This window comes from Cydia splendana, chromosome 17, assembly GCF_910591565.1.
Source record: "Cydia splendana chromosome 17, ilCydSple1.2, whole genome shotgun sequence".
Classification (NCBI taxonomy): Eukaryota; Metazoa; Arthropoda; class Insecta; order Lepidoptera; family Tortricidae; genus Cydia; species Cydia splendana.
In genome coordinates this window covers 493,612-516,344 of record NC_085976.1, presented here as the reverse complement: position 1 = coordinate 516,344, position 22,733 = coordinate 493,612, and the positions used below count along the sequence as shown (strand labels likewise).

The 22,733-nt window shown below is 38.5% G+C and overlaps 3 protein-coding genes across 3 annotated transcripts in view; 2 read left to right on the top strand and 1 right to left on the bottom strand.

The window, feature by feature from the left end:
- The window catches only part of LOC134798605 (transmembrane protease serine 9-like), a 72,991-nt gene that overhangs the window by 16,152 nt on the left and 34,106 nt on the right, over nt 1-22,733 (top strand). Inside the window, exon 9 of the mRNA XM_063770968.1 lies at nt 22,450-22,512. Within this exon, the coding sequence (XP_063627038.1) occupies nt 22,450-22,512 (63 nt within the window). The remainder of the gene's footprint in view (nt 1-22,449; nt 22,513-22,733) is intronic.
- On the top strand, nt 1,972-8,286 carry LOC134798952 (serine protease snake-like). Its single transcript, XM_063771381.1, has 8 exons — nt 1,972-1,993; nt 3,191-3,253; nt 5,805-5,860; nt 6,444-6,518; nt 6,851-6,955; nt 7,047-7,269; nt 7,807-7,970; nt 8,086-8,286. The coding sequence occupies exons 1-8, from the start codon at nt 1,972-1,974 to the stop codon at nt 8,266-8,268; spliced, it is 891 nt and encodes a 296-aa protein (XP_063627451.1). The 3' UTR covers nt 8,269-8,286.
- LOC134798951 (uncharacterized) lies at nt 11,514-18,439 on the bottom strand. The gene is made up of 4 exons (XM_063771380.1): nt 17,854-18,439; nt 16,428-16,751; nt 11,907-12,068; nt 11,514-11,524 (listed from the first exon to the last, which is right to left on the bottom strand). Exons 1-4 carry the CDS (start codon nt 18,437-18,439, stop codon nt 11,514-11,516), a joined length of 1,083 nt encoding a protein of 360 aa, XP_063627450.1.

Genomic DNA, 22,733 nt, shown 5'->3' with positions numbered 1-22,733 from the left:
TCTGCCCAGAGTACAGGAGAGTGTGGTCTTCAATCTGTTGCTCACCAAAATCCTTCCATCTTGTTTCCGAAATGCCAAGTATGTCTAATTGGTAGTCTCGCATATACTTAACAACCTGGTGTACACGACTTTCCTCGCGCATTGTGCGAACATTCCAGCAGCCAATCAGAGTCCTTATTTTCGCGCCAAAGGTCAGTTTGTTTAAATCGGTCCGTGTATTCCTTCCTTGAGTTTCAGTAATAGATTGTAGATTTCGGATATACAGGTTATTAGCCCATAGTACCCTAGACGGTTGGCAGGGCTGCTGCCTCAAAGTGTACCGCCGCACTTGATTTTATTTCAGAGTTCCTTCTCTTATTGGTATTTTTGAGGGCATTTGTACCCTCAAGGCCCCCAATGGCCTCTCCCAGCTGTTATCCAACTAGGTGATAGGCTAATTAACCGCCGCCCATTGCTCGGCGTTGTAGTTCTTTTGGCGCCACCCGGGGGACACGTGTAGGGTAACAAAGGGCAATCTTCCTACGGACGCGAACAACTCAATCCCCCAATTCTTAATTATTAGTAAGTCAAATTCACAGTATCACATTCACCAGTTGAAGGCATACTTTCTAGTAAAGAATGATTTGATTGGTTACGATCATCGCTAGGCCGACGGAAAATGATAATTTTACTGCTTTCTTAACGCGAACGAACTATATAAGAGCCAACGGGAGTGGTCATTTCTCCATACAAACGTACTCCTCGTTTTCCTCCGTGGTTTTTGAAGCTAGAGCAATGATTTTTTCAACACAGATTAATATTGTCAATATCTGTGTCGGACCGTTTCGCTTTTTTTTGATATTTTTGTTTTTTAAGGCGCTAGAGCCCTTCAAAAATGGCCAAAATGGCCTAATTGACTATGCCGCAATGAGAGGCGTGGCAATCAAAACTGATATCAATTAGCCAAAAAAGCGAAACGGTTCGACACAGATAATTTCATAATCATTTAGATTTCCAAATTTGGTTACGATTGGTTAAGTTTTGGAGGAGGAAACAGAGGAGTACGAAAACTCGATTTTTGAGATTTTTACGCAGGATTTTTCGCCTTGTCCTTATCGCACTACTTTTAGGTGCCGCTTCCGTTAGCGAGACGGGTATATTTACCTAAAATATTTAAAACTCAGCTCCTGTTTCGTCATAAGGGTCTCTTCTGACTGCAAGACCCGAATTACCCACTTAAATAGCGACTAAGAAACTTTAAACTCTCAGAGCATTCCAGATAAACTATCAGAGATTTCGTGAAACTTTAGAGATGGAATAACCCGACCCCATTCATTTAAATCTCACCTCTACCTGTTGCTCGGGAACTTTTAATATCGTAATAATATCCAACAGTCCAGGAATTGGAATTGAAATTATGGCTGCTGCGTAATGGCTGTTGATTAAAAAAGGTGAGTTGTGAGTTTGGCGGGAGTTTGGGACAGACGTAGTCATTCTGGGCGCTGAAGTTTGTTTAATCGGTTTTTCCGATTCGATTGTGAATTAGGAAAAATTATAATAAACTTCTGAAAATTGCAAAAACAGGTGATGCATTCACATGTTAGGGCATTTTTAGGGTTCTGTAGCCAAAATATGCAAAAATTAAACCCTTATAGTTTCGTCATGGCCGTATGTCCGTCCGTTCGTTTGTCACACCCAGTATCTCTAAAACTATAAGGTATATTGTAAGAAATTGGAAACATAAGTACTTGGGTGCATTATAATTTTGGTAGCCGCTATTAACTATACAAGTTAACATAAAAATACATACATGTAACTAAAAGTAAAAAAACTATCCAAATTAAACCGACGACCACGATACTTCCATAAACCATTACCTTCCTCATAAAAATGTAACTATTACCAAGTTCTAACCCGTGTCCTCAAAGATAACCCCTTTTTAAACTGAGGTTTATTACACCAGCATCATAGGAGGACAGACTTATCACCAAAATGTCGAACGTGCCCCTGAAACGTGCGCACATTCGACCTTATGGACATGTCGCGATAACGATTCCACCCGCATAACAAAGTTACATACTCGAAGCTTTTGTTGAAGCTTAAAGTTCAAATATGTTTTATTTTTATTGTATCAAAGGATTTCCTTCAAATTGTACGAGAAAGGTTTTGTAGGTACATGAGATAGATACAAAACAAACAGAAACCCATAACCAAAATAACACTGCTACTTAGATACCTATACCATATAAAATATAATATACGTATAGTTAGAATCAATAGTAGGCAATTATATACCATTCTCATAAAGCGATATTTCTTTCCAATGTAGAATAATTAGACCGTAACAGACACGTTTTCAACGCAAAGTGTAGAGATTAGTCTCTATTTAGATAAATTGTCCAACTTTTTAAACACTCGAAGATTAAATAAGCCCAACTCGCTCCGGGTTGCCCAACGAATTATGTTCGAAGCCCTACAGGTATGTAGTTGATACGGCAAAGAGTTGTAATTAACTTGTAAATAAAATGGTAAATGAGTAGCAGTTATTTCAAATATGCTACATAAAATAGACTCAACTTTTAATCCAGCAAATAAAATGTAATTTAAATTGCAAAGTTTTTGATAAAGCCAATGCAAGCTGTCGTTGCATCTGCTTTTCAGGCATTTGCAACTATTTAGTGATGTGCCAATTTGAGAAATATTGCCCTAGCAACGTTGCTGGCAATATTGTACAGGGTGGAATATTCAGCCACAACCGAGACAGAAAGAGAATACATTTTGTAAACGTTAAAAATAGAGACTCAGAATAAGAAACAAACGGAAGTTAAGAAAGACTCCTACTTAGCCTAAAATCGAGATAAGAAATTTAATTGCATTGTGAATTCGAATATCCATTAGTTTCTTAAATAGAACCGACTAAGACAGGCAGTATTTCCTATTGGCTAATATCGCTACACCTTATAAAACAAAGTCCCCCGCCGGCCGCTTCTGTCTGTTTGTATGTTCGGAATAAACTCAAAAACTACTGAACGGATTTTCATGCGGTTTTCATCTATCAATAAAGGGATTCTTGGAGAAGGTTTTAGTGTATAATTTGTTAAGGTTTATTCGTGCGAAGCCGGGGCCGGGTCGCTAGTAATCATAACTTCTATAACAGAAGGACAAAGTACACATCACTATTAGTTACATAAGTTAAATGATTCCATTTCAGAATGCGAGGAGTATATTTGGCACATGAAAACTAGAGATGAGAGAGAGGAGAGGAATAACCTGTGTAAGTACTTATACTAGTATAATTTAAAAAAATAATTGACATAAAATTAAATTAAAATTGCTTTTTAAACGAAAGATGTTGTATAGGAAGAACGAGGTCTCCTGTCACGGGTATAATTAAACTTAAATACCGTAAAATGGGGTGAGTAGGGTCAAAACTGAAATTCAAACCTCGATACCATTTTATTTTTACATATGAAAACTGAATGGTGTATATGTCGCAGTAAGATAGATAAAGCCGTTATATAGTTATAACCCTAGGGATATAATTATATGACGTAACATAGTTATATGAAAGCGATTCATTACTATCTTACTAGGTATATACATAACTATAATACGTCTTTAGTTTAGTGATATAGTTATATTACTGGATTAAGTTTAGTGAAATAATTGTAGGTAGGAGTGCAGCGGTGCGGCGGAGGTATAGTTATATCCCTAGAGATATAGTTATATGCCGTATAGTACGTATTATAATCATATTCCTAGTAAGATAGTAATTGTAGGTATTAGGAGTGCGACAGTGCGGCGGAGGTTTAGTTATATCCCTAGGGATATAGTTATATCCGTATTATAATCATATTCTGAAAGATTGGTTACCCAGAAATGCAATATAGCTAACAAACCTTACTTTGAATGATCCTATACCAAATGAAGAGTTGTCGCTGAGAGAAATATGTCAAAAATTATCGCCATTTGGTGGCCAAGGTTATTTCAAATGTTCCTGTAAAAAAACAAATACACAGTGTTCTACTAAATGCTGCACCTGCAAGAAGCATTCAGTACTATGCAATTCTAGATGTCATAATTCCGCGTCATATAAGAACAAAAATTAAAAATATGGTGAAATACTGTTCATTTTTTCAATAGATTTTATGTATCTTGGATTGGATTTGATGTATCTTAATCTGATATTGTCATGCTGCTATTTTAAGGGTTTATGAGTCATTGCGATCGATTCACGAAAGCTGGCGCGAGATTTGACAGAATTTCAATGAAAATAGCTGTCACTCAGTAGAAATCTCGCGCCAGCTTTCGTGAATCGACCTGAGCCTCTACCATCAGTTTTAACATTGACATAACGCTCACGTCTACGTAATTTACTTTCTGTACATCTCGCTTCCATTATTGCTCGCATATGCGAGTACGAGCGAGATGCATAGAAAGTAAGTTACGTAAACGTGAGCGTTATGTCAATGTCAAAACTGGTGGTAGCCGTACTGTACTTTTACGTAATATTGCTAAAAAGTATTACAAGTAATTGCAATATTACTATCTTACTAGGAATATGATTATAATACGTATTATACGGCATATAACTATATCCCTAGGGATATAACTATACCTCCGCCGCACCGCTGCACTCCTACCTACAATTATTTCACTAAACCAAAAAGAATAGATAGTATAGAGGGGTCCTGTCATTGTAAATTTTGTAGTCACTGTAAATTTACTGCCATCTATCGACACACGACTAAAACTCAAAATGAAAACGTATAAAGTTATCAAAAAATGTATATATATGGATAAACGATTTTATTATTTTTATATCATTTTGATCCCTGTTCATTCACTGATATCTATGTGTTAAAATTGTTAAATATGAAACGGTGTCGTCACGCCATCTAGCCGAGGATAGGCTAAAGGTGTGTGCGCCATCTATTCGAGAATGACTTTTGCTTGAATTCCGAGGCACGTTTTTTCCGTAGACTTTATTCGTCTTATACGAAGTTACATATGTCTTTGACTAAACTTAATCCAGTAATATAACTATATCACTAAACTAAAGCCGTATTATACTTATATACCTAGTAAGATAGTAATGAATCGCTTTCATATAACTATGTTACGTCATATAATTATATCCTAGGGTTATAACTATATAACGGCTTTATCTATCTTACTGCGACATATATTATTATATTAAGTGTTCCGGATTTGTATTTAAGTTTTTATTTTATTTTGGGTACTTCCATTTCATAACTTTGACGATAAAGAGGAAAACCCACCTTACCCCGTAGTGCCTCGTATTTGGGGTGAGAGGGGTTTTCATACAAAGGTGATTTTGGAAGATTGTTGGATTGATTTTTTTTTATTATGCGTATTAAAGCTCCATTTTAAATTGGAATACATTATTTTTGTAGCAGTAGCCCTAAAATCCCTTCTCACCCCCCTCTCAAACCTTCTCTCCCCATTCATAACCCACCTCTCCCCGCGAAACCTACTCACCCCGTTTTACGGTACTGGGAGACTCCACTCGTAACTGTAGTGTATTGTCAAAACTAAATATTTACCTAAATAAATATTTTTTCAAGAAGAGGCAACGGAACGAATGAATGATTTGATTATAAATTAATGCACTAAGTAATTCCTATGCCTTCATTATAAAGGTTATATTAGTTTTAGTATTATTTGTCTCATATTTAGTTTTATTCCACATTTTAATAAGTTTGTGCATTAATTATACTATAATTTGTGTACTTATTTAATATTTTAAAGTTTTATTGATAATTGGTGTGTGATTTAATTTAGTTTTATGATATTTTCTACAGGCATCCTCGCGGAAATCGGTGGCCATATTACCCTACCAGGGGAATATCCGCACATGGTGAGTTTACAAACCTCCGGCTTTGCCTAAGTTGACTATAGGAGGGTTAACTGGTAGATAATGCCTTCTGGCATTATGTTTGCCTTTTTTTACAATTATTACTGTGCAATAAAGTTTAAATAAATAAATATAAGCTGCCTTTCTACTGAACAGAGATGAGCGGAGATGAACTCTCATCTACGTCTACTCACACGTGCGGGAATATACTAATAGCATTTCTCCGCTCCGCTGGATTACAACTAATGATATTGGTTGATTTTGCAGCAAGTCTCATCTCCGTGCATTTCCGCATCATTGGAAAGGCAGCCTATGACACTCATTTAACCCGTGGAGCGCCCTAATAGGTACCACACGGATGATACTAACTCAATTTGGGTCGCTGCGACTCAGTGTCAGACGTGTGTTACTACAGATCAATATGGGTCAAATTGCTTACAAATACGGAATTTAAACTGGCGTGAGACATACCTACTAATATTAAACTAATTTTACGGTTTAAACTCACGTATTTTTAGTCACACGACACGACTTGCCGATCATGTAAACACATAAAAGCAATAAAAACAAATGCTTATATTTTCAGGGGGCAGTGGGTTGGAAAGCGGCTGGTGGTGGAACATGGATATTCAAATGTGGCAGCTCTCTCATCAGTCACAAGGTATATATACTATTTATTAACTAGATGTATTTAACCTACAATAAATAAAATCAATCTTAGTCAATCTGTATAAGAATGTCCTATAATAATTATATATTTATTTATTTATTTAAAACCAAAACAAAAATAATATAAATTTTAAAATGCCCCCTGGCCTGCACGGTTCGAATAATATCGACAGGCAATCCTCGTTGGATAATCAAATTGGACGCATTGAGTGAGACGTTGGTCTCCTAAAGAGTCTAAGTCTCTTGGACAGGGCTTTCAAGGGACTCGAAGGACTAAAATAAAATTATTTCCCTGACGTTATTGACATTTTCGTGTTTTTTTAGTTCCTACTGACTGCAGCGCACTGCTCCCGCACAGGAAGAGATCCCTCCATCGAAGACCCAGTACCGAAAATAGTACGACTTGGAGACAAGAACATAGCTGACGTGGTGAGAATACTATTCCCTTATTGATTTTAAAATTAAATCAACTTCACTCATTATTTAAACTAAACGTGATGACGCCTTTCACAACTTTCAGTTCTCCAACCAACAACTCCCCACTGACAAGACCATCCTAAGAATAACGAAGCACCCAGAATACGCCGCACCGAAGAAGTACCACGACATAGCGATCATCGAGCTTGTGGATGGTGTCACGGACTTTACAGAGCTGATTCAGCCTGCTTGTCTTTGGGGCAACTTCGACACTAGCAGTCTTGGTTATAAAGCTAACCTCACTGGGTGGGGGGTGGTTGAGACGAGTAAGTAAAATATAAAGATCTTTGAACATACTTTGGCCTTGAATTTGTGATAACCAAATATAGCTAATAGTGTTTTAGCACGATACCTTGAACTTTTGCAACTTTAAGCTAACCTCACTGGCGGGGGGACGATTGAGAAGAGTAAGAGTATGGATGATTTTTGGTATTTAAGAAGTCGATATGTAAGAATACAGCCTATTTGAAGGCTAGTAGGCACCATGGCCCAAAGGAGCATTCATATTCACGTGTAATTTATGTAGTCAGCAAGTGTGTGTTGGTATTTGTGTGTTAAAAGTTTAAAATGCATAAGATCGTTTCAAGGTTACACACCTACAGGTTATTTTTATTTAATAACTGCTATTATGATATTAATCGCTACGAGGAAACAACTCACCAATAGGAGCTTATACAGAGAATGACTTAGTTGGTTGAGAATATTGCGATCTAATAATTAGTTAATTTCCCAGTTGGACTACCTCATTCATAAGAGATAAAAATTCACTTTACCCACTTCTAAAGTTACGTGGTGTTTTGCAGCTAGTCTCCAATCCTCTCCCGAGCTGCAGGCAGCAGAAGTGGACATCATCGACTCTGGCGTCTGCGACCAGCTTCTGAGGCCGTTCTGCAGCAGATTATGGTGCGGTGTGCAGGACGGACAGATCTGCGCGGGAAAGCTTGCCGGTGGAGTCGACGCGTGTCAGGTAATATACTTTTCTTTTATGATACAGGAGGCAAAGGAGCAGATTTCGTATGGTGCCGCTACACTATATACCCCTATATATAAATTAACAGTCATTTCTTTCATTAATTCCCCAGGGTGACTCTGGAGGCCCTCTCCAAGTGCGAATCCCCGATCTAGACGTCCCTGGACAAGGCACGCTGCACTACGTGATCGGCGTGACTTCGTTCGGGATCGGCTGCGCCCGCTCCAATAAGCCAGGCATTTATGCCAGGGTGTCGCAGTACATTGACTGGATTGAGGGGATTGTGTGGAGATAAAATACTGCAAAAATTGCATTTGTGTTTCATTTGTTTTGACTTACGAGAATCATCATCATCATCATCATCTCAGCCATAAGACGTCCACTGCTGAACATAGGCATCCCCCTTGGGCCTCCATTCGTACGGTTGGAAGCGACCCGCATCCAGCGTCTTCCGGCGATCTTAACAAGGTCGTCTATCCATCTTGTGGGTGGACGTCCTACGCTGCGCTTGCTAGTCCGTGGTCTCCACTCGAGCACTTTTCGACCCCATCGGCCATCTTCTCTGCGTGCAATGTGGCCTGCCCATTGCCACTTCAGCTTGCTAATCCGGGGGCTATGTCGGTGACTTTAGTTCGTCTACGGATCTCCTCATTTCTGATTCGATCACGCAGAGAAACTCCGAGCATAGCCCTCTCTATAGCTCGTTGAGCGACTTTGAGTTTTGAGAAGAGGCCGATAGTGATGAAAGACCACGTTTCGGAGCCGTAAGTCATCACTGGTAGCACACATTGATTAAAGACTTTCGTCTTGAGGCACTGAGGTATGTCGGACGAAAAGACATTACGTAGTTTCCCCAACGCTGCCCAACCGAGTTGGATTCGGCGGTTGACCTCTTTCTCGAAGTTGGACCTACCTAATTGGACTACTTGTCCTAGGTAGATGTACGAGTCAACAACTTCGAGTACCGAGTTCCCAACAGAGACTGGGATGGGCACAACATTGGCATTTGACATAAGTTTCGTCTCGTCCATGTTCATTTTCAAGCCCACCCGTTGTGAAACTCGGTTGACGTCATCGAGCATCATGCTGAGTTCCTCCATCGACTTTGCCATGACTACCATATCGTCGGCAAACCGAAGGTGAGTGATGTATTCGCCGTTGACGAGTATCATAATATATCAATATCGAAATATTTTTTTTATAATGATTTGTGGAAACTACGTGGTTTAATGAATGTGTAATCTGATTTACTATGTAAATACTCGTATATTGTTGTTGTGTCTGTTTCCTAAATAAATAATTAAAATACATAAAAAATTAAGGGTCATCAAAGCTGCGGGCGGGGAATATATTTTATGGAGAAGTGATAACATTCAGTGATATATAATGTGTCTAATAAGTGTCAGTCATATGAAATTCATTTATTTATTTATGTTTTGGAGATCCAACAGCTATCTATACAGAGTATCCCTAATGAATAAGAGATGGAAAGCCAATTACAGGATCACACATGTAGCTACAGATTCAAGTTTACTTAAATGATAAGTCTCGACGCTCGGACACAGCAACACACAACATAAAAGCTTTACAGTACATATTAAGTACAATCCAAAAATGAAAATATTTTAAAAAGGCTACAAATATAATGACCACCAAAAAATACTTTGGTACCCTAAATAAAAAAATCATGCTCACCAAAAAAAATTAATGAACACCAAAAAAATAAGGCCTAGAAATACAAAAGTACCACCGTTTTAATTGCGACTGCACTTCAAATTGTATTCAAATACCAAATATATTGAATGATCACCATAAATCATTAATGATCACCAAATCTTGAAGACCAAATTAGTGCGATATTTTCACCTAAATAAACCACTATGATTACCAAAAAATGTATACGTATTACCAATTAAAGTAAACTGATGCCAAAATTACTGGCCCCTCCCGCTCAACCCTCCGTACCCCGCACCGTATACCTACCTAACCTAACCTACTTTTCTAGTAGCATTTCGTTATGCTACTAGAAAAGTAGGTTAAACTGCTATCAGTTTGAACTGCTATCAGTTAAGTGGGTTAGGTTAGGTTAGCACTGCGACACTTACAGAAACGAAATAGTACTAGAAAAGTAGGTTAGGTTAGGTTTGAACTGTGACCTTTACAGAAACGAAATGCTACTATAAAAGTGGGTTAGATTAGGTTAGAACTGCGATCCTCACAGAACCGAAAAGCTACTAGAAAAGTGGGTTAGGTTAGGTTTCAACTGCGACCCATACAGAAACGAAATGCTACTAGAAAAGTGGGTTAGGATAGGTTGGAACTGCGACCCTTATAGAAACTAAATGCTACTAGAAAAGTGGGTTAGGTTAGGTTTGAACTGCGGCCCTTACAGAAACGAAGTGCTACTAGAAAAGTGGGTTAGGTTAGGTTTGAACTGCGACCCTTATAGAAAAGAAATGCTACTAGAAAAGTGGGTTAGGTTAGGTTTGAACTGCGACCCTTACAGAAAAGAAATGCTACTAGAAAAGTGGGTTAGGTTAGGTTTGAACTGGGACCCATACAGAAAGGAAATGCTACTAGAAAAGTGGGTTAGGTTAGGTTTGAACTGCGAGCCTTACAGAAAAGAAATGCTACTAGAAAAGTGGGTTAGGTTAGGTTTGAACTGCGACCCATACAGAAAAGAAATGCTACTAAAAAAGTGGGTTATGTTAGGTTTCAACTGCGACCCATACAGAAACGAAATGCTACTAGAAAAATGGGTTAGGTTAGGTTTGAACTGCGACCCATACAGAAACGAAATGCTACTAGAAAAGTGGGTTAGGGTAGGTTTGAACTGCGACCCTTGCAGAAAAGAAATGCTACTAGAAGAATGGGTTAGGTTAGGTTTGAACTGCGACCCTTACAGAAACGAAATGCTACTAGAAAAGTGGGTTAGGTTAGGTTAGAACTGCGACTGTTACAAAAATAAAATGCTACTAGAAAAAGGTGACGAAGTGGAATAATTAATTTAATAGGATAACGATATATTAAATATTTGCACATTTTTAATTAAAATGTGGTTACAGTTTTGGTGGTCATTTACTATTTTTGGGTTAACAATGATTATTTTGGTGTCCTTTTCCTTAATAGGATAGCAAGATGTAAAAATTTGGTTATCATTTCACGTTAAAATGGGGTTTGACATTTGGTAATCATTTACTATTTTTGGGTTAATAATGATTAATTTGGTGTCATTTCCTTTAATAGGATAGTAAAATGTAATAAAATTGGTAATCATTTCACATTAAAATGGTGTTATGATTTTGGTGATCATTTATTATTTTAGGGTGGTAAAATATATTTTTTTGGTATTAAATTTTACTAAATCTGGTGATCAGTTAAATAGCAGCTCAAAATTTCTAGCGTTGCTTTGCCGGCGTTTCTATCTTCCGTCCATGGCACTTCCTCCCTCATAGGAAAAATATTAAGGGCCTGCCCTTTAAACTACGAGACGGCGTGCTTGACGGAAGCTAGAGACGCCTGGCTGACGGCTTGTCCGGGTCAAGATTTACCTTTAAAATTACATATACAACTTTGTGCAAAATTAACTTTGAGGTACTACTTTCCAGCTCTGATGGTCCTAATACACGTGCGCGGCTGCTCGCTGCTGCAGAACGGGAATCCGGCCAGTGGCTGCATGCCTACCCCTCCCCCCCCCCCCCCCCCCCTCTGGTACATATTTAGAACCGGATACCCTACGCCTAGCCGTAAGCCTTAGGCTAGGGGTCAAGGTCTGCGCCCCCCACGGATGCCCCTGCGGCGCAACCGTCGACGTGCTTGGACACCACGGCCTCTCTTGTCGGTTAAGTGCTGGCCGCCTCTCCAGGCACGCTGCCCTAAATGATATCATCCGCCGATCTCTTGCCACCGTCAATGCGCCAGCTATTCTCGAACCTAACGGCGTTTTGAGGGACGACGGCAAGAGACCGGACGGTATGTCCCTGGTCCCGTGGAAGATGGGACGGGTGCTAGTCTGGGACGCCACATGCGTCGATACACTGGCACCGTCCCATCTACCAAGAACTTCGACCAGGGCTGGGGCGGCTGCCGAGGCGGCTGAAAACAAAAAGTTTTCAAAGTATCAAGGTCTGGGCCCCCAATACCATTTTGTGGCATTCGGTGTCGAGACGAGACACTGGGGCCGTGGGGTCCAAGCGCTCATGTTCTTTTTAAAGAACTGTCGAAAAAGCTGGCCGATACCACCGGTGACCAGAGAGCTGGCAGCTTTCTCTCGCAACGCATTAGTATTGCCATTCAGCGAGGGAATGCTGCCAGCACCTTTGGCACAATGCCGCGGGGGCCTTTTTTAGATTTACTTTAATTTAGATTAGTTTAGTTTTTAATTTTAGGTAGTTTTTAATTTTAGTTAGTTTTTAATTTTAGGTAGTTTTTAATTTTAGTTTTTAAATTTAGTTTTTAGGGTTCCGTACCCAAAGGGTAAAACGGGACCCTATTACTAAGACTTCGCTGTCCGTCCGTCCGTCCGTCCGTCCGTCTGTCACCAGGCTGTATCTCACGAACCGTGATAGCTAGACAGTTGAAATTTTCACAGATGATGTATTTCTGTTGCAGCTATAACAACAAATACTAAAAACAGAATAAAATAAAGATTTAAATGGGGCTCCCATACAACAAACGTGATTTTTGACCAAAGTTAAGCAACGTCGGGAGTGGTCAGTACTTGGATGGGTGACCGTTTTTTTTTTTGCTTTTTTTCGTTTTTTTTTTTTGCATTATGGTACGGAACCCTTCGTGCGCGAGTCCGACTCGCACTTGCCCGGTTTTTAATCTTTTTATGGTACTCATTATACTGTAATGAAATTTTATAATTAGTATTTTATACAATCGTGATATAATAGAGAGTTATTAATAAATAAAAACTACATATATCACCTCTAAAAAAAAAAAGGAAAAATATTCGGAAATCAGGAATTTTGTCAGGAAATTCTAAATCTGTATCTGGTAACCCTAGTCTCATAGGGAAGTGCAACCATCATATCACATCCGTTACGGTACGGTCTCTCAAGTACTCTGCCAACGTACAAATGTTCACATTACGATGAAAATCATGACCTTTAGGACCTACTAGTCTTTGTACTTGGCCGGTAAAATACTCTCAAGACGTGTTTTAAACGTTATCGTCGTAAAAACACAACCAACTATACTTAACTAGTTGCCGCTTGACAGACTGCCTCCAACAGACAACGCATCATGACGCGTTAAGTTTCTAGATGGCAGACGCTTTTGGCACGTTGTTTTATTCGCTGCAATTGATACTGATTTTACGGAGCCCCCAAGGAGGTCATAAATATCTGAACATGCCTCTATTTTCAAGGCGTTAGAGATTGTGTTCAGATATTTATGAGCTCCTCGGCCGTGATATACCTGATGGCAACTGTACCTATAACGCAGCAAGCCGCTCTACTCAGTGATATCCTTTACTATACAATTTTATACTAGAATACTTAATTCAAGATCATTAAACATAGTGATCGAAATGTATTTAAAAGTACCACCTGTAATACGAGTATTACCTATGTTAAACTCTGATGAGTTGGTAGTTGGAGGGTCGAATGGAGATCAAGTGAAACGAGACATTACCGAAGATGTGTTATATTCTCGGTATCCAAGTATAGAGAGAGAGCAAGTAAATCTAAACATAACATATTTATAGGCTATTATTGCTTACTTGCTATTTATACAATTACGTGCGTCGCATATTTATGTTGCAGACAGTAACGTATAGTTACTGTTAATATGTTAACTTAGGCATATAGTACACCTCCCTGGAAAGTTACTCTTCACCCCCACAAAGGAAGAAAAAAAAATGTGACACACGCAGTTGCATTTACATTTTTTTTTTTAATTATAATATAATAGTTGCTAGTTATTACTTAGTTTCAAAATACATCTTAGTGTTATTTTTATGAGTTATATAAACCTGATTATTTTTTAATATCTTAACATTTGGTGACATATCTTCTATGACCTTGTAAGGTCCATTATAAATAGAGTCTAATTTATCGCCTACTTGGTTTTTTAAAAGTATTAAGTCTCCTGGTTTATATTGTACAGAATTCATTTTCTTATCATACATTAATTTTCTATTGACTTTACTAGACATTAAATTATTTCTAGCTTCTGACTGAGCTCTTTGTAACCTATACTTAAATTCTTTAGGATAACTATCATAATTATAGAGAGGGTCGACAGAAGAAATTAAATTATTCGGTAAACGACAGTGTTTGCCGAAAACTAATTCGAATGGCGTATATTGCGTCTCGGTATGTACGGTGGTATTATACGAAAAACACCAATAGCTTAACCAGGTACTCCAGTCTGTGCGGTTATTACTACATTGTATCCTAAGGTAAGCTCCTAGGTTCTTGTGCGTGTTCTCGAGTGCTCCTATAGTTTCGTGGTGATAAGCAGTCGAGTGTAGCTTATTTATACCTAATAATCTACAAATATCGCTAAAAACACTAGACATAAATTCGGTACCTTGATCCGTTATAATGTCGCTTGGTACGCCATATCTTAAAATAAAATTATTTACAAATGCTTTACTTACAGACTCAGTGTCTTTCCTCTCTAAAGGATATGCTTCGACGAACTTACTCAGTTCACACTGAATTGTTAATACGTACTTATAGTTATAATTATCTATTTCTAAAGGTCCTAGAATGTCTAAAGAAACTCTTTCGAAGGATGAACTTGGCGTTGTAGTTATCACCATTGGCTCCTTAGTGTATTTATTAGTGTGTTTGTTGTGTTGACAATGTGCACATTTCTTTACGTATTCGTATACATCGTGGCTCATTCTTGGCCAGAAGTAATGACGTTTAATATTATTGAGCATTCTATTAACCCCCGCGTGGCCACTGGTGGGTAATAGATGGAAATCGTTTAAAATAACTCTTATTTCCTCTTTATCGTATACTTTCGTGACACCTTTCGTTACTAGGATCCTAGGAATATCACATTTGTAGCTAGCTAAAAATTCGTTTATTTCTTGCGCATTTTGTTTATTTTTTATTATTATAACTTCATTTATGCGTTGCTTCTTGCAAAATTCTTCTAATTCCCTCGCTAACACGCCTACGGTAGATAACGATCGGGATGTTAGATATATGCATGATTCGCTTGGTACGTACTCAAAATTTCCTTTAGTACTCATTATTTTATTTTGACATGTCTTACTTAATTTGTAATCGGAACTTAATATGAGTTCAGTACAATTTTTTGGTGCTTTGATGATTTCCACAACTCTAGGTTGATCAAGCCTATCGTTTGCGGGTACATCTGTCGCTAAGTCACCTTGATCGCAAGTTTGTTGCGCGCGCAGTTTCCGTGTTTGAGCTCTGGTCATGACTGATACAACGTGTGTTCTAATATTTTTTAAATCTTCACTATTCATCGGTAAACGACTCAATGCGTCTGCAGCTGCATTGTTTCGCCCCGGAATGTACTCAATATCAAAATTGAATTCTTCTAAATACAACCTAAATTTGGTTAATCTACTCGAGGGATCAGTCATTCCAAAAAGATAAATCAATGGTTTATGGTCGGTGACAATTTTAAACCTTTTCCCAAAGAGATAGGGTCTAAAATGTCTTGTCGACCAAACTATGGCAAGTAATTCCAAATCTATGATTGGGTATCGCGTCTCGGCTGGCTTAAGATTTCGACTTGCGTACGCGACTACTTTTCCGTTGGAATTTGATAGTACTGCACCTAATCCTATTTTTGATGCATCTGTATGTAACGTAAAAATGTTATTTTCTGAAAAATCTGGATAGTCTAAAACTTGTGGACTCGTAAGAATATTTTTTAATTTTAAAAATGCTGCTTCACACTCTGTAGACCAGTTAAAAACTGCGTTTTTCTTGGAAAGCTGGTTTAAAGGATAAGCTATGTTCGCGAAATTTGGAATAAACCGTCTATAGTAATTGGCAAATGCTACGAATCTTTTGACCTCGTCTGTATTCGTTGGTCTTGGGTATTTGGTTAATGCATCTACTTTCGCTGGGTCGGGCTCTACTCCCTTTGAAGTTATTTTGTGCCCTAAATACATTATCTCTTTACGTAAAAATTCGCATTTTAATGGATTTAGTTTAAGATTCGCGCTCCTTAAACGTTCTAAAACTTGAGTGAGGTTATGGTTATGTGACGTTATGGATTTACCTATGACAATGCAATCGTCTAAGTATATGAAACATTGTTTGTAATTTAATCCGGACATGGCTATGGTCATAAGTCTTGAGAAAACACTACCGCTTGTTCGGAGTCCCATGGGACATCTCTTCATTGAATACATCTTATCGGTAGTAAACGCGGTGTATTTCCGGGATTCCTTGTCTAAAGCTAGTTGGTAATAACCTTGGGAAAGATCGAGCTTTGAAAAATATATGCTACCTGCTAGGGAATCTAATATTTCTGTTATGTTGGGCAATGGGAATTTATCATCCTGTATTCTATTATTTAGTTGCCTGTAGTCGACAACCAATCTCCATTTCTTTTCTCCTAACTTATCACTCTTTTTAGGAACAAGCAAAACTGGGCTGGACCACTCGGAAGTAGTCTCTTCTATTATGTCGTTATCTAGCATATCTTGGATCTGCGTTTGAAGTTCTTTGCGTAAGGCATGTGGTATCCTGTAAGGTTTTACGTATACTGGGCTTGCATTTTCTTTTAAGTTAATTTTGTGCTCCAGCAAGTTTGTTGTGGTAAGCTTGTCGCCTGGCAGATGAAAAACATCTGCGTATTTTGCACAAATTTGTTCTATACTTAATTGTTCCTCTTTGTTTAAATAAGTGTGTAAATTTAAGAGATCTAATAAGGTTTTTACTCTATTGACGCTAATTTTCCCTGTGTCAAAATTGCAAATATCAAAATTACATAATCGGTTTACCTTCAACTTTGATAAATCTAAAGTAACAGGCTTATCAGTCGTATTCAATATCCGTACGGGTATTTGACCTTTGTCTGGTCTTGAAATGACACCTGCTACAAAAACGCCTGCTTGCATTTCCTGGGCTAGTACTACACAGTCGTCTACCAGTTGTGACGTAATGTGAGTCATAACTTCGCATCGCGGAGGTATATTATGGACATACGTATTATTTAAATGTACTTGCATAGGTATCGAAACGGACTGACCTCGGTCCTCTAAAATTAATGCATTGCGTTTATAACTTATATCTGCATCGTAACGTTTGAAAAATTCTTCCCCTAAAATTGCTTGGGCTGCGCATTGCATATTCTTAAAAACATGAAACTTTTCTTCGCAAATGAAACCGTTAAAGTCTAAGTCTAAATATATATATCCTTCTGAAGTTAAATCTCCGCATACTCCCTTAATAGTAATGCTATGTCCTTGTATTTGTCTAAAAAGATCGGGTTTGTTTTGTAAATATTCGTACCTAATAGCACACAGGCCTGCTCCGCTGTCGGCCAAGAGTTTTAATTTATATGTTTTACCTATATTACAAGTTACTGTGCTATAATTATCTTTATTATAACTAAATATTGCGCTATTCATATTAGTCACGAAAAAACTGCCTGTTAGGTTTTACATTATCGTGTGACGGTTGCATGTGCTGAGCACGCGTATTCGGTCGAGCGGGCGGGTGCGCAGGTCGGCGAACTGTAGCTGCACTGTCAGCGAAATTGTCAGGTCGTTTAACTCTATTTGTCGGGACGTCTTGCGAAATACCTGTGTTACGGTTATTATTGGAATAATACCGTGTCCCGAATGTATTTTTATTTCCTGTGTTAAAATCTCTGCCCCTATTCCTATTGTAACGCGCAGAGTGGGCATTCCGGTTCCCGTAATTATTACGAGAATGTCCCCGTCCATAATGTAGGACTTGATCCTGTTGTGGTGATGAGCTGTGCTCGTCAATGGCCGTCCTGATTGCTTCGGGCAATGACGTAAATTGCCTAGATGATATTATTGTGCTTAATTTTGGGTCTGCTAGACCGTCTGCAAACCGTTTAATGGCTGATTTCTCGTTCAGCGGACGAAGTATATCGTACCTGCTATCGTTACCGTCGGCCTGAGATATGGTCAGGTTGACGAAAAGATCCTCGATCTCGGCTCCGAATGCCTCTATAGTTCTCCTACCTTGCCTAGCTCTGTATAGTTGAGCCTGAATCGATTCGGACGATTTTTTAGGTAGTAAGAATGTACGCATATCCGTGACAAGTAATTCTACGCTACTATATGACGTCTTTAATCTGAGCTTAGCGCTAGATGAAAGTCTTGTTTTTAGGACGAAGTCTATTAAAACCTGTTGAGTTTCGCTATTAATAATGGAACTGTACATTAGAATACCGTCTATTAATTGTTTAGTGGTATCCTCCTGCCCCGTCATGACGGGCAACAAGGCGATGGCCGTCTTGACATCAAAACTGGGCTTAGCCATTTTTCCGTCTGTTTGAGATTCTGTATCAAAATAATTTAATGCTATCTTTATCCTACTGTAAGTGTCGGCAATATCGTTTATATGCTTATTAGCTAACTCTAATTCTGAAATTTTATATTTTTCCGTTTGTTTCTGTAACTGAGACACAATATCCGCCGCGCGATTATATAATTCGTTTGATTCGTCTAGTTTCTTTCTACCTATTTCTTTCCGTCGCCTCTCTGGACCTAACTTTACAATATCTTCTCTTAATTTATTTAACCTTTCACGAATGGACACTAACTCAGATAGCATAATAAATTTGCGGCTACGGTTAATAACATACAACGGCTAAAATTAGGATACCTAACATTTCCTATATATCGCGACGAAACAATTAAAACGTAATAATAAAGTTATATCTAACTTACATTAGTAGCGGGCAATGTACCCCCGTAAGTAGGTTATGTCGACGCTGCATTCCGCGCTGGCTGGGCGGTCGCGTGACGCTGCTGGCGAGCTGGCACCTCCATGTGGCACTCGCTGACGCTGCATGTGGCTGCCTCTGCTCCGACGACGATGACGGGCCGGGCTAACCCTGGACTCCCTCGAGCATGGGCCGGGATAACCCTGGACACCTCTTGATATGGGCCGGGATAACCCTGGACACCTCTTGAATTGCGAGCCGGGATAACCCTGGACAACGCTCTTCTTTCTTCTTTCTTCGTTTTTTCTTAATTTGAGTTTTGTTTCTCGGTCATCTTTTTCTTTCTTCTCTTTCGTTTTCAAAATGTGTGGGAGGGTTCTGTTTAATAGGAAGCTTCTTTCTTGAAAATGCGCAGGAAGTTTCTTTCTTGAAAAATAGGTTCTTTAGCTTGAATTCTTCATTAGGGTGATCTTCTTGCCTTGACTTCTATCTTCATTTTCCTATGCGATGCGCTGTGGTGGACTTCGTTTTCCTGGTATTCTTCTGGTATGGGTCGCCATCTGATGAGTTGGTAGTTGGAGGGTCGAATGGAGATCAAGTGAAACGAGACATTACCGAAGATGTGTTATATTCTCGGTATCCAAGTATAGAGAGAGAGCAAGTAAATCTAAACATAACATATTTATAGGCTATTATTGCTTACTTGCTATTTATACAATTACGTGCGTCGCATATTTATGTTGCAGACAGTAACGTATAGTTACTGTTAATATGTTAACTTAGGCATATAGTACAAAACAAATAAATTTTGTTTCATGTTTTATCCCCAAAACTCAATTTATGTTGGTATTTATTATTTAGATAGGCACATTTGTGTAAAATAACGTTACCGTTTACCGCTTTTCGGTGAAGTAATTAGAATAAAGCTTAGTTCGTTCCGGATTGACAGGCTAGATAAATAAATGGCAGATGTACCTATCTTTAAATACAAGTGTGCGACTTTTCTTGTGACGCAACTTTTTTTTTATTTTATTTAATCGTATGGCATATTGTCAGTCGTTTATAGTACTATGCTTAAACCCTGCATCCATTGGATAACGTCGGCGTCAAGGGTGAACAAGTCTGCTGGATCTCCATCGTATTTACGTAGCGCGCAGTCTCGATAGATATGCGCGACATCCTGCTCCGCAGCACCGCGCTCACACTTCGGAGACTCCACCCAGCCGCATTTGTGCAGGAACGCTCGTGAGCGTCCACAACCGGTTCTTAGTCTATTCAGCTGACACCATTCTTTTCTGGGCATTAAAAAGCCAGGTGGTTTCACCGTAGGGTTGATACTAACGCCCAGGGATTCGGGAGTCTTGTCTCTCCACTCCTTTTCCCACATTGTAGATGTGTTGAACTGACAGTTGATCAGAGTTCGTGCAGTATGGTATGAAGGGTGCCGTGATTTTAAACGGTTTGGGGGAGGGTTTTGGAAATCAGCGTGCGCAGGCAAGTCTGGGCAGGCCAAGATCTTCCTCGCTTCACGGATAAGCGCTTGTTGCCTTCTTAGATGAGGAGGAGCAATATGACTGAGCATCGGGAGCCATTGTACGGGGGTGCTCTTGATAGTTCCAGAAATGCACATCATGGTTTGATTCAGCTGGACATCCACTCGCTTCACGTGCGCACTATTTAGCCAGACCGGTGCGCAGTATTCAGCCGTCGAATATACCAAGCTCAGAGCACTGGTGCGAAGCACATCAGCTCTTGCCCCCCATGTGGTGCCGGCCAGTTTATGCATGATGTTATTCCGGGTTTGAAGCTTTTTCCCTAATTTGCTCATGTGTGGCGCGTAGGTAAGACTGCGGTCAAGTGTCACTCCTAGGTACCTTGGTGTTGGGTTGTACTTTAGAGTTTTCCCTCCAAAAGATATCTTCGGCTCGTAATTAGCCTCTTTGTTGTGAAGGTGGAAGGTTGTTACCTCGGTGTGACGCAACTGAAATGAGCAGTCGTGTATGCTCGTGGTATGCGTCATCTAGTCGGCACGCGATCAGTTCTAGGGGCATTACCTTACCATTCATTAAAAACAAGACTGATCGTTCATAAACCATATCTCTTTACAATAAGACCTATCATTAGTCAGCAAAACGTATCCAAGCCAAAATGCCTCATACTAATAGCAACACAAATAAATGGTCATTGATGTACCTTAAAGCTAATCAAATAAGGTTGATAATAAATCAGTTAAATGTGCCAATATCTAGATTTGTACGCGTCTTTGACCAGATGACCGCGAAAACAAACTGAGAGAAGACGTCTTACATCTACATAAACAAAGTCATTATCTTGTATTATATTGCCTTTAATGAGGAAAATGCTCAAGTTTATTTTAATTAGCTCAGGTAATAAGATACTCAGAGTTTAGTGTTAATTTGTTGAGTTTAGTGTTTACTTATTTGTAATGATTTTGTGTTTCGGCAGTGTTGTGTTACGTGCAAGCGGTGAGATCGAATAAGGATTTTGACAGAACAATTAGAAATAAAAGGGTAAGTTAAGTATAATGAGTATATCTCTACTTAACTAAGCCAGGTGGTTTATTGCGATTTTCGGTTGCAACCACAGTGTCATAACCACGCAAATTATTTAGAAGTAGGTAGGTTGGAACTCATTGATCTCCGTATGGCCTTGATATTTTGCGTCAATAATGTATACACGGCCATATTAAATATATTAAAAACGGGTCACTCACGTATTTTAATACCCGTTTTTAATATATTTAATATGTCTGTGTCTCACGGAAGTTTTGTTATTAAAATGTATACACGGTGTAACATGAGGAAACCGAATAATTTTAACAGTGTATTCCTGATCATATTTAGATACAAAAATGTCCTATAAACTTTGTTGAAATTCGCCTGGTTTCAGAGTTAATACCAATTAAAAAAAAAAAACAAGTATATATTGTTACATAGAGCAAAACGCCTTTTTGATGGCAATGTTGCTACTATGGGACGAAGTCTAAATATCCTTATTGATAGATGTCAAAAAGTGACAAGTAACACACTGCAAAAACTAAGTTTTACGAAAAAAAAAGGAAAAATCCATTTTAAGTGACAAGTTTACCAATAACATTTACTTTTTATGTACAAATACATTCAAAAAATTGAAAACAAACCAAACAAAAAAAAATTCTTTTTGGCGAAATTGACCTAAACTCATATTACATTTTTTTTTTTTTTTTTTTTTTTTTTTTTTTAATTTTGACCTCAGAAATGCGTGGTTAAAAACTTTCGCATTTCTCGTGAACACCATGTATAAAACATGATATAAATAAATGATTTACTTTTTAAATTCATTTAAGGTCATATTTAAATTATGGTTCGTTATTGTTATTACAAAAGGACATAATAAATTATAAACATAAAATTAAAATTGCATGCCAGACTGGATATTCTAACATGGAGCTGCACCCAGTGCCTCTGAAAAGGGCAGTCTAGCCTACCTGCCCACTCACTAAAAGCCTGGATCAAAAAACGAAACTAATAAAAAACGATAATATTATTGTTTACAATATAATTATTTTAATATGGATTTAAAAATGATAAATAATCCTTTTCAGCAAGATGTCGACTACAGATGGTCGTGGGGATTCGTTGACGATTACGAAACGACAACAAAAGCAGTAAGTATATTTCTAGTAAAGAAATGTGTAGTGAGTGTTGTTTAAGGCGAGGTATCCCTAGACCCATTTGCGATTTTTACGATTCGTTTCTTTAATATAAGTAAGCAAGTAAGTACCTACCTACTAAGGTACCTATGTAAAGTTTAAGACAAATTATTACAATAGCGTTCAAAATACGAGTATTAGACATAATCCCCATATAACCATTCCAGTCGCAGAAT